Source organism: Triticum dicoccoides, chromosome 4B (assembly GCF_002162155.2).
Source record: "Triticum dicoccoides isolate Atlit2015 ecotype Zavitan chromosome 4B, WEW_v2.0, whole genome shotgun sequence".
Lineage (NCBI taxonomy): Eukaryota > Viridiplantae > Streptophyta > Magnoliopsida > Poales > Poaceae > Triticum > Triticum dicoccoides.
Window position 1 is genome coordinate 629,203,339 of NC_041387.1, and position 14,889 is coordinate 629,218,227.

Genomic DNA, 14,889 nt, shown 5'->3' on the forward strand with positions numbered 1-14,889 from the left:
CTACTGTGCCATGGCAGATCCGAAATTCTTTGAAACAACAAGCATGGCACATTCGGAAATCATGATTTGATGGCATAATACAGATGCCTTCCCGCGGCACTGTAAAATTCTTAATTCCTTCAGCTAAAGCAACCTAGTTGTTCAACTACATCAGAATGCATTACAGATCGACCATCACCATTTTCACACTACGTTATGATAAGTTCAAGGAACTTAAAGAACATTCAGACACATGCCAATGGACGAAGCATTCTAGTTCTTACCAAAGTAAACTAATTACCTCTTAGTCCATCAAGAGCTATCGTGTCTGACTTCACAGCAGATTTACCTAACTTGGTGGGTGCCTTGTCGCTCTAGTTTGCACCATGTTCAGCAACTTGCCTCCCTTGAACGAGCCCCGTCACCGATGATTCTGGAGGTAACTCTTCCCGACACCTTCCCACCTAGCTTCCGCCATCCAGGTAAGTTTTTCCACACTGGATTTCTTCCTGGAAGATAGGCAATATACCCACAGTGCCCACCAGAGATCAGCAAGGACCAATCAAAATGGGACTGAAAAATGATCTAGTGTGGTTTACGGGCAGCTGCGTCTCACCTGATTTAGAGTTTCATCTTTGCTTGAAGTGCACGTCCGTGTTGATCGACAGGACGACACACATTTATTCATAAAAAAATAGATATTGACACCGTAGCCGAAGGCCAGATCCAGTTGTAAAAACACAGAGATTTAGGCCATATATATGCATCGGCGATTGTGTGTCCTATCTGATGTACCTCCACCCATCTCTCATTGTTCGAGAACCAATGGTAATTCGGGCCAATGAATTATCTACAGAAAAAGAAAAGGCAAACAATAAAGCAGAGATGAATATCCCTTTCCTTGTTAGGACGATGAACAACATTTGTGATTACGATTCTAAAAAAAGATCTGGTGATTACCCTTACCGTTGTAATTTCTGACCACGCCGATTAGATCCCTCGCAGAACCCGCGTCGGCCGAATCGCAAGCGTCTGGATCCCCTCTCTGTTGCTGGTGGGTCACGTCGGGTGCATCGCAAGCGCCTGGATCCCCTCTCTCGCTGGTGGCCCGCGTGGATGAGGGATGGAGGCGTCGTTCTAGCGCGGGGAGGGGGCTGGGGACTGCGCCATGTGGTGGGATGGTGGCACACTCCGTATCGCGGTCGTGGCCGCGACCGAGAGGTTCTGGGGATGGAATAGGATACAAGAGACGAGCGGTTATCGATCGAGGGCTTTCTGTTGTATGTCACGAGGAGCAGGTTAGCTAAATGGGCCACCAGAAAAGGCCCAGTCAATCACAGATATCGGATTTTTCTTCAGGAGTAGCTTCCCTTTAGGACAGTTCGACCCAGAATCATCCAACGGCCAGAAACGACCTGCACACGTGATCTGATGGCTGAAAATGTCAAGTGCTTGATAGGGTTGGGATTAGGCTCGGTTATACTGACCTAAAATATCGGCCGCAGTCAAAGGGGCACCTGGTTTAACAGGAGCGACGGGAGCAGCGACCAGGGCACCAAGTGCATCGGACGCGCCGGGGGGAGGGTGTAGGTTTTCACCATCATCCGCAATGGGTGCGCCACCCCCCACATTCCCTAGAACGACCATATCCTCTAAGGTTGTAAAACCTTAAATTAGAGCACAAGACTCTGATACCAATTGAAAGGATCGATACGGTCGACTAGAGCGGGGGGTGAATGGGAGACTACAAATTTTAACCTTTCTTGTCGATTTTAGGGTTTAGCGGATAAATAAGGTTCACTAGATATGCAACTAGATGAACACAACCTATATGAAAAGCAAGCTTAGACAACAAACAAATAAGCAAGCCAATAAGCATACAAGGCAAAGTATATAGTGCGGGAAAGGATTAACCACAAGTGAGGCGAGGACGCGGATTTTATCCCGAAGTTCACTCTTCCTTGGGGAAGAGCTACTCTCCGTTTAGAGTGGTGCCATAGCCAAGGCTTGCGGAACGCCATGAAGGTTCATCGTAGTCTCTTTCGAGTCACCCTCAACAGATGAGCCTCGAATCACTTGGGGTTGGTCTTAAAGGCGACCACCATACCTTTACAAACTTCTCCGGAGCACACCACAAGCAAGGAAGCTTCCGGAGGAACCTCCAACCACCTAGAAGCCCAAGCTCCAAGAGTAACAAGTCAATGCGGAAGAAATGCTGTGGGGAACACGATTTGGTTTAGTCAAGATGTAGATCGGGTCTTGCTCTCCCAATCCCCAAAGTTTCAACAAGTTTGGGTGGAGGGATTGAGAGTATTGAGCAAAATGAGGTGTAGCAATTGTGGACCTCAACAAGACATTAGGGTTAGGGATGGAGGTGGAAGAAAGGGGGCTTTTATAGTGTTCTTGCTCGGGTGACCGTTTCTGCCCGTTGGACCCCGTGCGCACGGGATACTCAGAGACATTTACACCACCATGTGCGCATGGGGGTCAAAAGACCCCATGCGCACGGGGTAATCAGAGAGTTACGCATTACCCCGTGCAAATAGGGGCCAAAAGACCCCGTGCGCACGGGGTACCCAGAAACTTTCTGTTGCTAGCTTTGAGTACAACAAGCACACACACTATGGATTTAAGTGGTAGGAATGGATAGGCTGGTGTTTATGTTTTTGCAATGGCATTTACACACAACACATATCCACACCGACACCTCTTAATAGTGCGGTCTTTCCTGCGACTCGAAACAACCAAAACTAAAACCTTCGAATCGCCACTCTACCACATATTTGACCTTTTTGAATTGGGGGGTCGCACATCTCCATCGAGAAACACTTGGAACCAATATCATGAGATAAAGTTTAGCAACCAATATTAGTTCCACTAACCACATTGTCATCGCACCAAAATATAGTTTAAGTGCCAAATGCACTTTCACTTTTTTTAACCATGTGCAAAATTGGCACATAAGCGAAAATGACAACTAAGCACGACACAAGCAAAATTGATAAAATAAAGCTGACAACTAAACATGACACATAGGAAAAATTGATGAGGTGGCGCCGAGTCTTACAATGCACCACAATTTACAAGAACATGACCAATTTAAATTGCTGGTAACAGACAAAAATAAGGTAGTAGACCAGTGATGTCTGCTTTACGACCATTTTGCAAAAGGAAATTATGACATTTCTTACTAAAATGGTCGTTATGCTTTACGGTTTGGACCCTCCCAAACGCCTTACGACCATTTGGTTCGAAATGGTCATAGATTTATGACCAATTCGCCCACAGTCTCTATGAGAAAGTCACAAGTTGACATATTTCTTGTAGTGACGTGTGGGTCGATTTCTATCACACCAACCACTCCAATAGCACAATATTAAGAGCAAGTCCAAATACACCAATAATACAATCAACCAAATTAGTAACAAGAATAAGAGTAATGATGATCCATACAAAGCGGCCTTGATAACACAAACACTATGAGAATGACTCCAAAAGCAACGCCTCCATGAAGGGAACGAGATGGCAGTGCTCTGGAGCAAATGTCATTCCTCAAAATTAGGGTTAATTAGATAAATGCCACTCCAATTTTGCCAGTTTAGAAAAATGCCACTTCAATTTAAAAAACTTCAGAAAATGCCACTTCAATGCACTAAGTAAAACACTTGGGAGTGGCATTTTTCGGAGTTTGTAAATAGTAGTGGCATTTTTTTGAATCACCAGAATTGGAGTGGCATTTATCTAATTAACCCTTAAAATTAAATTCCATAAAAGAAAATTATTTTAAGTTGTACGCTAACTTTTGTTGTTGTGCACAAGGTCAATTCCTGATTAAGCATTTGGGAATCCCAATTGATTACCGATGTCTCACTAACGTAGAGTGGAAACATTTAGAAGAGCGTTTAGAGAAATGATTGAGCAGTTGGAAAAGCAATGTAGGTGTTGTTTTTTTTGAACAATTTGATATATTATTTGCATTTTTCTGAGTTAATATGAATTTATTATGACATTTTCAAAGTGACAGTCAAATGGTGAAAGGATAAAAGCATTAGAGAAGCAAGCACACTTGGGCAGAACTGATGTTTTTTTTAAACTAGGGGCAAATCAAACAAGTGGGATCCAACAAGGGGCATAAAATTAATTATCCCTATTTTCTAGTGCAACGTATTATTACTAATATGAAGATGGAGTCATATTCTTATTTTTATACTTTTCCATATCCAAGTTTTAAATCCTAGGGAGAGATCTAGACAAAATATAACAATTGTAGATGTTATGGATCCAATAACTGGTGGGTTTACAAATTTCCTAACCCTAAAACGAGGGTTACAATATGAAAGAATACAATGACGAAAAAAGGATAGCTTGAGAAAAGGTGCCTTGAATATATCAAAGAATCAAATGTCTTGATGCAAAGTGGACCAACGGGGTGGGGGCTATAAAAAGCTGACTTTCTTAGTAAGAGCCATCTAGGCAAGAGAACGTCAGATAAACCAAAATGCCCCCCTTTTTGGCTGAGTACGATTCAACAATGGGCCCGAGTCAGCGATTCAAAAATTCAATAATAGAGTTGTCAATCTCAGATGCAGGAGCTGTCACTTGCAACCATTCTTGCTATGTCAAGATTAAGACTTGAGTTGTATCAAGTTGGTAACAACTTGTATCTCGATAGGACTGAATGTAGCCAGGAGTTGTGTTAGGCTAGTCTATGTGTCAAAACGTTAGTCAAACCGCCTAGGTTGTGTTTATTCTGGAGAGTTCAGCCAGTCCAAGTGATCTAGATTATCCTACGTTTTATCCATGTTTTGACCTTCATTCGATTATAGGGGTTTTATAGAAGCCCAGCAGCATCCGTGTGACAGAGAGGCATATTAAGGAAGGACAGAGGAAATTTATAGGTTGCTTTAGTGTTTTGATAGAACTCAAGCGGTTGATATTGCTAAGGAAATCCATAAGAGTGAAGGATTGCATTTCCATGCTGGAGTATTGGCTTATAGTGCAAGCCAATTGCATTGGGGAATGAAAACATTAAAATATAGGTGACATGGGGCCAGCTAATTCTTGTGAGGTACGTCAACCTTGAAGTAGGTTCCTATACATCAACAAGGATTCTGTAATCACTAGATGGAGGAGTTCGATAAGTTTTCTTAAACTTGTCTGTATCTCTAACATCACCATCAACTGATACTTAGGATGGGGAATCAGGAGAACATGGGGGGAGGAAGTAGATTTTTTCCAAAACCTTTTATCTTTTAACTCATGTGTCCGAATCACGAATCATTTTTGCCCTTGCATTTCTCGCGTTGCTTCAAAACTTGATCCAATGTTAATATGTTTGGATGAAGTTTTTTTCGAAAAAATAGAAAAAAATCAAAGACAAAAAACCCAAAAGTAATGGAAACCAAAAAAATCAAGAAAAAAGGAAGCACAACTGTGCTTCACACAAAATCACAATTTGTGTCTTTTCACTTTTCGGAAAAGCACATCTGTGATTCACGGGGAAGCAAGATTGTGCTTTTCACTTTCAAGAAGCACATATCTGCTGCGCAAGCACAAATGTGCTTCACCGTGAAGCACAACTATGATTTTTTTACTTTTCAAGAAGCACAAATGTGCTTTTCACTTTGCAATAAGTACAACTGTCCTTCACCCGTGTTTCACACAATTGTGCTTCACGTGAGGAAATTAAAAAAAACTATTTTTTTATAAAAACATAGGAAAAAGCAAGCAAAATATGTAAACCCGAAAAAAAAACAAAAAACGATGCAGGAAAAGAGTCTTGCCAGACTTCACCGTCCATTTTACTCTTATCCACGCACTTACTTCATACCCACAATGTGCATGGGATCGCTGTAGTCTTTGTTAAAAGTATTTTACCCTAATATTGAAATGACGGGAGCAAATTGTTCATTCCTGTATACTTAATCGTATACTAGAAAACTCTATGAAAATATTTGGTATCACATGGACTTAAGATCTCCACCAAGATATGTAAGGATACATACACTTTTTTTTGCGGGGTAAGGATACATACACTTACAAATACACCACATTTCAAGTGCCACAAATTAATGTGAGATGTCATGCATTTTATCCATTTAAGAGGAATTGGTTTACATATATTTTTAAGGTGCAATGTATTTTAAAAACACTGACATAACTCTTATAAAAAATATAGTTCAAATTTATGAAAAAAAAATAATTTTGATTTTGACAGAAGATAAATTATTAAGAAATATAAATGTTTAGTATAAATAATTGTATTATTCACAAAGTGGTTTTACTGTAAATAATTTTATTAATTACAAATTATGAAAATCCTGAATAGGAGCTTTGGATACTTCAAGGAAGGCACTAACACCTAGATTTGGTAGGTATTATGCTAGGTGCAACGAGTAGCGTTTTGGCAATATTGGATCGAGTATGTGAAACTTATTAATGCTGAAATACATTATCAAATTTTGGAGTAATTTTAATGGTTGAAATATTCATGTAATCGAGTATTTTTGTTTTGATGAATCTACCATTTTCATTGTTAATATTGTTATCCCGTTTTGATGGTTGACAAATATATTTCATTTCCTGCTACTTGTTATCTCTCATTTCATCTTAGTGTGTTGCACATTTTAATGTTTTCCATGTAGGAATCACATAAGTATTTCTCTGAGACGAGTTTCTTGAAAATCATTGGTTTTTCATCTGTGTCAATTACCGCCGTATACATCACTGCATCAATACCGGCGTCCTTACGGAAGATGAACATGACCTATGATGAAGGAGAGTTGTGGATAATGAACATGGTCAAGAGCTTGAAGCTAGGTGCCAAGATTGATTCGGTGACGGGAACCCTCATCATGATGACCAATCGTGTTGATATCCACGAGCAAATCATTCAGATCATTAGAAATAACTATTGGAATGCATTGCAGTTAGAAGGCACATTGACCAACTCGAACTGCCAATGAATAATGGTGCACGCAATTTTTGATTAGTGTTTGGAAGCATCCATAACATGCATGGATCCTGTATTTTCGCAAAAAAAAATTTGCATGGATTATGTTCTATGATGGACCCGAGTTTGTGTTGAAACCGGGTCGAATTTTGCTAAAAGCTGTATGCATGTCCTGACTCTTGAGGGCTGTGTGTGTGCGCGCGCGCGTGTGTGTTAAATCCTATTCGCAGTAATTATCTGGGACTATGTATATCCTGCTGCCCAATTCACAACATGCATGGATCCTGTTATTTGATGGAGCCTAGTTTGCATTGAAATGGGGTCGAATTTGGCTCGAAGCTATAGTACTAGATTAAGAGGCTACAGATTAAATGCCACCAAAACGATACAAAACCAATGTCATCTGAATATAATTACTTAAATCAAACCCCATTGCCATGAAAACCTTGCACATTCAGCGCCATGAAAACTTTGCCAAATGGACTACTGCAAGGACGAACCACCAGCAGTGCATCAGGAACCATGATGACTGTCAATCCAGACCCATTCACACAAGAAGCACAACAGAAAACCAACACCCGAATCAAGTGTAGGAAGCACAATGGCCTTACTCACGCTCGATCTGAATGGTGACATGGCCGATGTTGTACTCTTCCTTGATGTACCCAATGACCTTGTCAAGCATTTGATCAGCGTCCGCATCCTGCTCGATGGTCACATGGCACGCCAGGAGCACCTTCCCCACCGTGATAGCCCAGATGTGCAGCTCATGGACAGCAACCACGCCTTCCATCTGAAGGAGGCCGCCCTCGAGCCTGGTGGCGTCGACCTCGCGGGGCGTGCTCTCCATCAGAACCTCGAGCAAGTTCCGAACCATCCTGACTGTGGTGAACAGCACGATCACGGAGAAGATGAGGGTGCATATGAGGTCGATGATCTTCCACTCGGGCTTGTACCAGATGAGAGCCCCTCCGACCATCACGCCGATGCTCTGGATGGAGTCACCGATCACATGCAGATAAGCACTGTGTACATTGATGTTACGGCGGCGAGGCTCCTTAGCCGTCTTGAGCAACGGTTCCTCGGCATCATCCTGATGTTGTCCGGTGGTTGAATGAGAGTGATGATGAGTTGTGACGGTGATGGAACTGCCATGGCTGTGCTCATGGTGATGTGCGTGGCCCTGCTCATGATCATGCCCATGGTTGTCCTCCGAGTCACCATGATCATGTGAATGTCCATGGCCACCGTGCCCATGGTCATGGCCAAGCAGCACTGCCATCACAATGTTAACGAACAGACCAAAAGCTGATACCGCGAACATGAGGGATCCCTGCACCTCGCCCCCGCTTCCATTGACGAGCCTCATGATAGCTTCATAGACGAGTATGCCGGCGAGGAGCCATATGAGCTGAATAGAGACCAGTGCGCCAAGAATCTCTATACGGAAAAACCCGTACGACTGCCGAGGCGTCGCTTCCCAACCAGCTGCCCACAGGGAGAACAGAGATATGGCGAAGGCGGCGACGTCCGAGAGGAGATGGGCTGCATCGGTCAAGATCGCAAGGCTGTTCGCCTTGATGCCTCCAACCACTTCGACCGCCATGAATATAACGCAGAGGATCACGGCGGTCAGGAGCTTCCTCATGGACGCGGACCTCTCCTTTGCGTCTTTGGAGGTGTTGGTGGAGTCGGCGAAGTCGCAAGAAGCACCTCTGCACATTTTGCTCCCGGATGCCGATGAGATGTCCATTGTTACTTCGTGGGGCGATGATGAATTAGTATGGCTGTCCATCTAAAAACTGCATTTGAGTCAATACACACGTACAATGGTGGTGCATGATTTACTGATATGCAATGCTATAAGAACAACATTTCTCATGTGCATTTCCTACTAGAACTAGTGAAAAAATATATGTGAAGGGGTAGGGATCTGCCGCAATTGGTCGCGGGAACAAACTGAAGCAGCACATTCATTCAATAAAATTGCATCAACATTCATCTAACTCTGTTGCCCGTATACGACAAAAACTACCACAGGTAGAAGTGAAAGGTAAAACTTGCAAAGGTATTGGTTTGCAAGAACAACAGATATTAAAACCACAATCCAAAAAGGGATATTTGCACATGACAGAGGTATTAGTTTTACAGAACTTAAGCGCAACTGGATTATATTTTGTTAGGCAGTTCCAAAAAAAGGCACATCTAGACCACATCATTACTGATACTACTATAATGGATGACCTCAGGCCTCAGCTATGAAAAGGTCAGCTATGGCAAAGTCAACATTCAGCTATGTATTGATACTTTCAAAAAGATTAATGCCTACAAACTTATGATAGCGTTTTTAGATAAGACCACGAACTTTCCTCCTTTATGTGAACAACATGGGGCAGAGTAACTCCAGCAAATGGCCACAGCTAGCAAATTTCAAAAAAGAATGAACAGAAAATGCATTTAACTCAAGTCTATAATATGCTGAAATAGAGACGCCTAATCAAAACAAAACATTGATGGTCTGGTCGCAGAACCAAATCACCGGACAGTTCTTTGCCAATTTGAACACTTGCAGGAAGAAAGCACTACAAAATCATACTGGCTGATTGCCTGATTGGGGCTGTAATCCATGGACGGAAAACTCAAAATTCGCAACGAAGTCACAGAAGGAGAAGCAGCTAGCGGTGGGACGAGGGATTCAAAGCATCATGAGTATCTGTCCAAACCTAAGCTCTGTCGCACCTGGGGCTGGAGAGGAGGGGATCGAGCCCGCTCGCGCACGCCGCCGGAGATTGAGGCGGAGACGGACAAGGGGAAGGCGAGGGGAGCGAGGACGGTTACAACAAGTAAACGACTACTCCTACTAAACTAAGATGTCGGCATCTACACGACTTGGAACATTGCTCTGTTCGCTCGACGTTTGGAACCGGAGGAGGAGGATCGATGGTTTACCTGATGTGCCTGCTCTTGGACGCCAACGGTGAGCTCCGCGAGCGAGGAGGGCGGTGGGGGTGAATGATCTTTGACGAACATGCGCGGATCGTAGGCGGGTGGGCTGGTCGCGTGGTCAGCGTTTTATAAGGCGGCCTGCTGACCAGGAAGGGGCCTAAGAGTATCTCCAACAACCGCGTCAAAAGACACGCGCGGGGTAAACTGTTATTTTAACGCACGCGGTAAACTGATTTTTTAGCGCGAGCGAGCGGGACGTTTTCGCGCGCTCAATTGTGACGGCAAACTAGCGCGTGGGGAAAACGATTGCGCGCGCGGGGAAAAGGCGGCAGCTCGCACGCTAAATTTGGCGGACCGTGTCCTGCGCGCCTATAAAATTGCAGCGCTCTCTGCCGCTCTCTCGCTCCCTCTACCGCTTTCTCTCCTCGCCGCCGATATGACACCACCGCGCCACCATGCCGCCTCGCCGCCGGGGAGGTTCGGGCTACCGCGGCGTCCGCGTGCGTCCGTCCGGCACCTACTCACTAGTAGAAAAACACCTAATAGTCCTGGTTCGTAAGGGCCTTTAGTCCCGGTTCATGAACCGGGACTAATGGGTCGTTACCAATACCTCCATCCATTAGTCCCGGTTCAAACACGAACCGGGACCAATGTGCCTCCACGTGGCCCTGTGCGCCGAGCCCAGTCAGGGGGCCTTTGGTCCCGGTTGGTGGCTTCAATCGGGACCAAAAGGCATCCACGCGTCAGCATTCCAGTGGCTGGGGTTTTTGTTTTTTTTAAGGAAGGGAGGTTGGGGGTTTTGGGGGGTTAATTTAGGTGTTTCATATATTGTGTTAGCTAGCTAATTAATAGAGAGAAATGTCCTCTCTTATGTCCGTGCTTGGTCGACGCTACGTACTATATATACATAAGTGATCGAGAGAACCATTCAGTACAGAAGTTCGTCATGCATATCGAGAGAAGTGATCGATCGACTTCTCCTTCTCCGAGAGATTGGTCGAACAACAAGTTTTCATATCATGTATCCGACGCTACTGGCTGCATACATGTACAATATGTATAAGATCTCTTAATTACAAACCCCTAGCATTTTAAATCAATTTCCACATGGTATTCTCCGGCTTTACTGATGACGTGGTCAAGAAAGAATCCCGCCAATTCCTCTTGAATTGCTTTCATGCGATCTAGTTCTAGGAGTTCATTCCACATCTGCCACGTCTAATTTGAAAAGGGGGGTTAATTAATACATATATATGAATGAAACTCAACAGAAATGATGGTGTAATAAAATGAAATTATGAATATTATTGCTTACGCACTTCATATTGTCTTTTAGATTAGCCCCGCTTGTTTTTCAAAGTCGCGGTGTGGATGAACTCGCACACGTAGTATCCACAGAAATCATTCCCTTCCTCCTGCGACAAGCACTTTACGAGAAATAGAGGTCAATCAAACTGATAATGAAGCATTATAAATGGCATTGATGAAAGTATAGCTATAGAATCAACGGGAGATGCGCGCAACTAGCTAGCCCAGTAGTACTTACTTTCGGGTATGTATATCGCAGCTCCTTCGGCAGTCCCGGAGCTTCTGCGGTGAACTGTTTCCAAACCCTGCAAGACAAAGAAAATAATAATTATTACTTGAGATATCAGGAAATGAACAAAAAGTTGCCGATATGATGCGATAATGATCGATTGAACTTACTTGCTGAGCATTTCAGTCATGTCCGCATAGCTTTTGGGATCTTTCCATCTCGAGTCTAAGACGGTTACTAGTCCCCGCTCAAGCTTAATCTTCAGAAGAATATAGTGATACCTGCGCACGCATGCATAACTCATCAATTACATTATTATAACCTCGCTCGAGTAATAAGGGAAACCGAATATGCACACGACAGTAACACTCACTTGCCGTTGTAAGGAAAGAGTATGGTATTTTTGTTTTGATTTTTGATCAACGATCGTAGCAAGTTGTCCTCGGCCTCTTTGACGTTCTTTTCAACCACAAATACATCTATGATATTTGTGTTAATGAACCCAATATCATAAATTTCTTGTTTTTTGCACTCGACGATCTTCAATCTGCATAATATATTGAGGATAATTAATTATAAATACATGCAATGAAAGAGCCGAGCTATATATAGAGACTTAATGACAGAAATAGTACTTACAGACAGTAGCAAAAGACCATTAATTTATCGAGGGCCTTTTGATTGAAGAACGCGAAGAACTCATCAAATGGAACACACAACAGATCACTTGAAACGAGGTCGTGCTCATCTTTAATGTTCAGATACAAACTGTTCGTCCCCTCAGACTCTCTGCAGGTTTTCATGTACCAACTATGGAATCTTCGCATCATTGTTGTCAGAGATTTTTCATCTTTGACGAGAGGCTTCCCGTACTCGTATCTGTTTTCATCCACCGCCATGAAATCAGGAAGTGCATCGTCAGGCAGGTAATCTTCAAGATTGCCATAACCGGCCACCGTCCCCGGAGCATTAGACACATTGAGCGGGGGGCACGATTGTTATGCTTGTTCGCCGAGCTGGGCAATTTTTATCCCCTTTGCTCGTTCTTTTAACCTTTTATCACTGATAGTAGTTCCCAACCGCTGGGCTTGGAGATATGTCTGTTCAGTAATGCGCTCATAGTTGGTTCTCGGCAGAGACTTTGGTGGTTTCCTCAGGGCATCGATAGTGCGCTTTGCTTTCACCGAATCTACCTTCTCCTCCGGAGGTGGATGTCTCTTTGCTTTCACCCCTTCAAAGAAGTCCTTCACGTGGGTCCGCACAATCGCATCATTTTCCTCCTCGGACCTCTCGTACGGTAACTTCTCTAGAGGCTTGAGAGATGGACCGTATTTGTATTGCCTCCCGCCTCTGGTTGTGCTGCTAGACGCCGGAGCAGACGGAGCGGCTGCGGCGTCTGTCTTCTTTCGTGCTTGCTTACGAGGTGGAGGAGAAGGAGTATGACGCGCCGGAGCAGCCGGGGCGGCGGCGGGTCTCTTCCGCCCTTGCTGGCGAGGCGGAGAAGAAGGAGGCTGCTGGCTGCTCGGGAGCGCCGGCACAGGCGGAGAAGGAGGCGGAGTGCCGCCACGCGTGCCCTGATCGTCACTCGCTGGAGGAGGAGGCGGTGGAGGAGGCGGAGTGCCCTGACTCGCCGGAGGAGGAGGAGGCGGAGGCGTCCAGTTCAGAAGGTTGATGAGCTCCTTCCGCCATAGGCATGGAGTCTTCAGAGCACAACCCAGCCTAGTCTCCCCTTCACCGGTAGGGTGCTCAAGCAGGAGGTCCTCAAATCCCCCCGTTATTTCATCCACCATCACCTTAGCATATCCTTCTGGAATCGGCTGGCAGTGATAAGTTGTGCCGGGTCCACTAGGATAAACTTGGCCAACAGCCGCCTTGACCTTCAAACTCATCCATCGCACCATAATGTGGCAATTTTGAGACTCCGTGATACCATCCACGGGATAGCTGGTAGGAGCCGTCAAGACATGCTCCGGCTGAAGCAGCTCGGTGGAAGCCACGCTGCTTCTCCGCTGAGATGGCGGGGTAGCTTCGGGGGAAGCTTCGGCAGGTCGTTTGCTGCGATCTGCTGCTTCTCGTTCCTCTTCTCGATCCTCTAGCCCCACTACCCTTTCGTGCAGCGCCTGCAGTTGGTCCTGCTCCAGTTTCTTCCTCCTCTCGTGGGTTTTGTAACCCCCTGCGTCCGAAAAACCAACCTTCCACGGAATGGAGCCTAGCGTGCCTCGTGTCCGTCTAGGGTGCTCAGGATTCCCAAGGGCCATTGTGAGCTCGTCCTTCTCCCTGTTTGGAAGGAACGTCCCTCACTGCGCTGCATCGATATAGTGTCGAAGGTTCTTGACTGGTATTTCCAGTTGCTCGTCCGTCCACTGGCACAACCCTGTTACAGGGTCCAAGGTTCCGCCAGCCCCGAAGAACCAAGTCCGGCAACGGTCTGGCCAGTACATTGTCTCTGGTTCGATCCCTTTTTCAAGCAGATCATGCTCAGCCTTGGACCACTTAGGCCGGGCTTTGAGGTAGCCACCTGACCCTGTGCGATGGTGAAGCGTCTTCTTCGCAGCATTTTTCTTGTTTCTCTCCGACATCTTCTTACTCTTTTCTGATGTCTTGTGGGCCACAAATGCGGGCCAATGATCTTTGATCTTCTCATATTTGCCGATGAATTCTGGTGTCTTTTTTTTCGACAAACTGGTTCAGCTCTTTCCTCCACCTCCTCATTAGGGTTTCCATCTTCTTAAGAGCACAAGACTTGATTAATTGCTCTTTAACTGGCTTCTCCGGATCCTCCTCTCGCGGTAGGGTGAAATTTGCCTTCAGCTGAGTCCAAAGATCTTATTTCTGCATATCATTGACATAAGACACCTCAGGGTCTTCCTCCTTAGGCTTATACCATTGCTGGATGCTGATCGGGATCTTGTCCCTAACAAGAACCCCGCACTGAGCAGAAAATGCCTTGCTTGTCCGGATGGGTTCAATCGGTTCGCCGTCGGGCGCGATTTCTATGATCTCAAACTTTTCATCCGAGCACAACTTTTTCTTCGGGCCTCGTCTCCTTACCGAAGTTGTGCTCGATCTGGAGGGTTAGAAATTATAAGGAAGAAAGACGAGAGTAATTAATATGTGTACATATACCAAAATAATGGAAGCATCAATTAACTAGTCAGCACGGGCTTAACTAATATATATATACCTGGCCGGGCTCAGTTCGGTCACCGGAGCAGTCAGCACGGTCTCCTTCTTGTACCTCCATTGTGTCACCGGAGCCATCATGAACATAGTCCTCTTCTTGAACCGGCATTAATGGGCCGAAGCCATCATGAACATAGCCCTCTTCTTCACCCAGTTCTTCCAGCTGACCAACGGTGTCGAGGAGAAATGACGCAACTTCATCCCTTCCATTTGCGATTATGTCCCCCAATATCGCTTCTGTTTCTTCGTCTCGGGAGTGCTCCATAGTTTCTGCAAATATTTACAACATGTC

At 44.9% G+C, this 14,889-nt stretch overlaps 1 protein-coding gene across 2 annotated transcripts; it reads right to left on the reverse strand.

The window, feature by feature from the left end:
• Window positions 1-7,282: 7,282 nt before the first annotated feature.
• LOC119294079 (metal tolerance protein 1-like) lies at window positions 7,283-9,966 on the reverse strand. 2 transcript variants are annotated; one of them, XM_037572343.1, is made up of 2 exons: window positions 9,881-9,966; window positions 7,283-8,733 (listed from the first exon to the last, which is right to left on the reverse strand). In XM_037572343.1, exon 2 carries the CDS (start codon window positions 8,724-8,726, stop codon window positions 7,539-7,541), a length of 1,188 nt encoding a protein of 395 aa, XP_037428240.1. In that variant the 5' UTR covers window positions 8,727-8,733; window positions 9,881-9,966; the 3' UTR covers window positions 7,283-7,538. The 2 variants fall into 2 exon arrangements, with proteins under 2 accessions (XP_037428240.1, XP_037428241.1); XM_037572344.1 differs by having other exon boundaries at window positions 7,283-8,726; window positions 9,881-9,934.
• Between the last annotated feature and the right edge of the window lie 4,923 nt (window positions 9,967-14,889).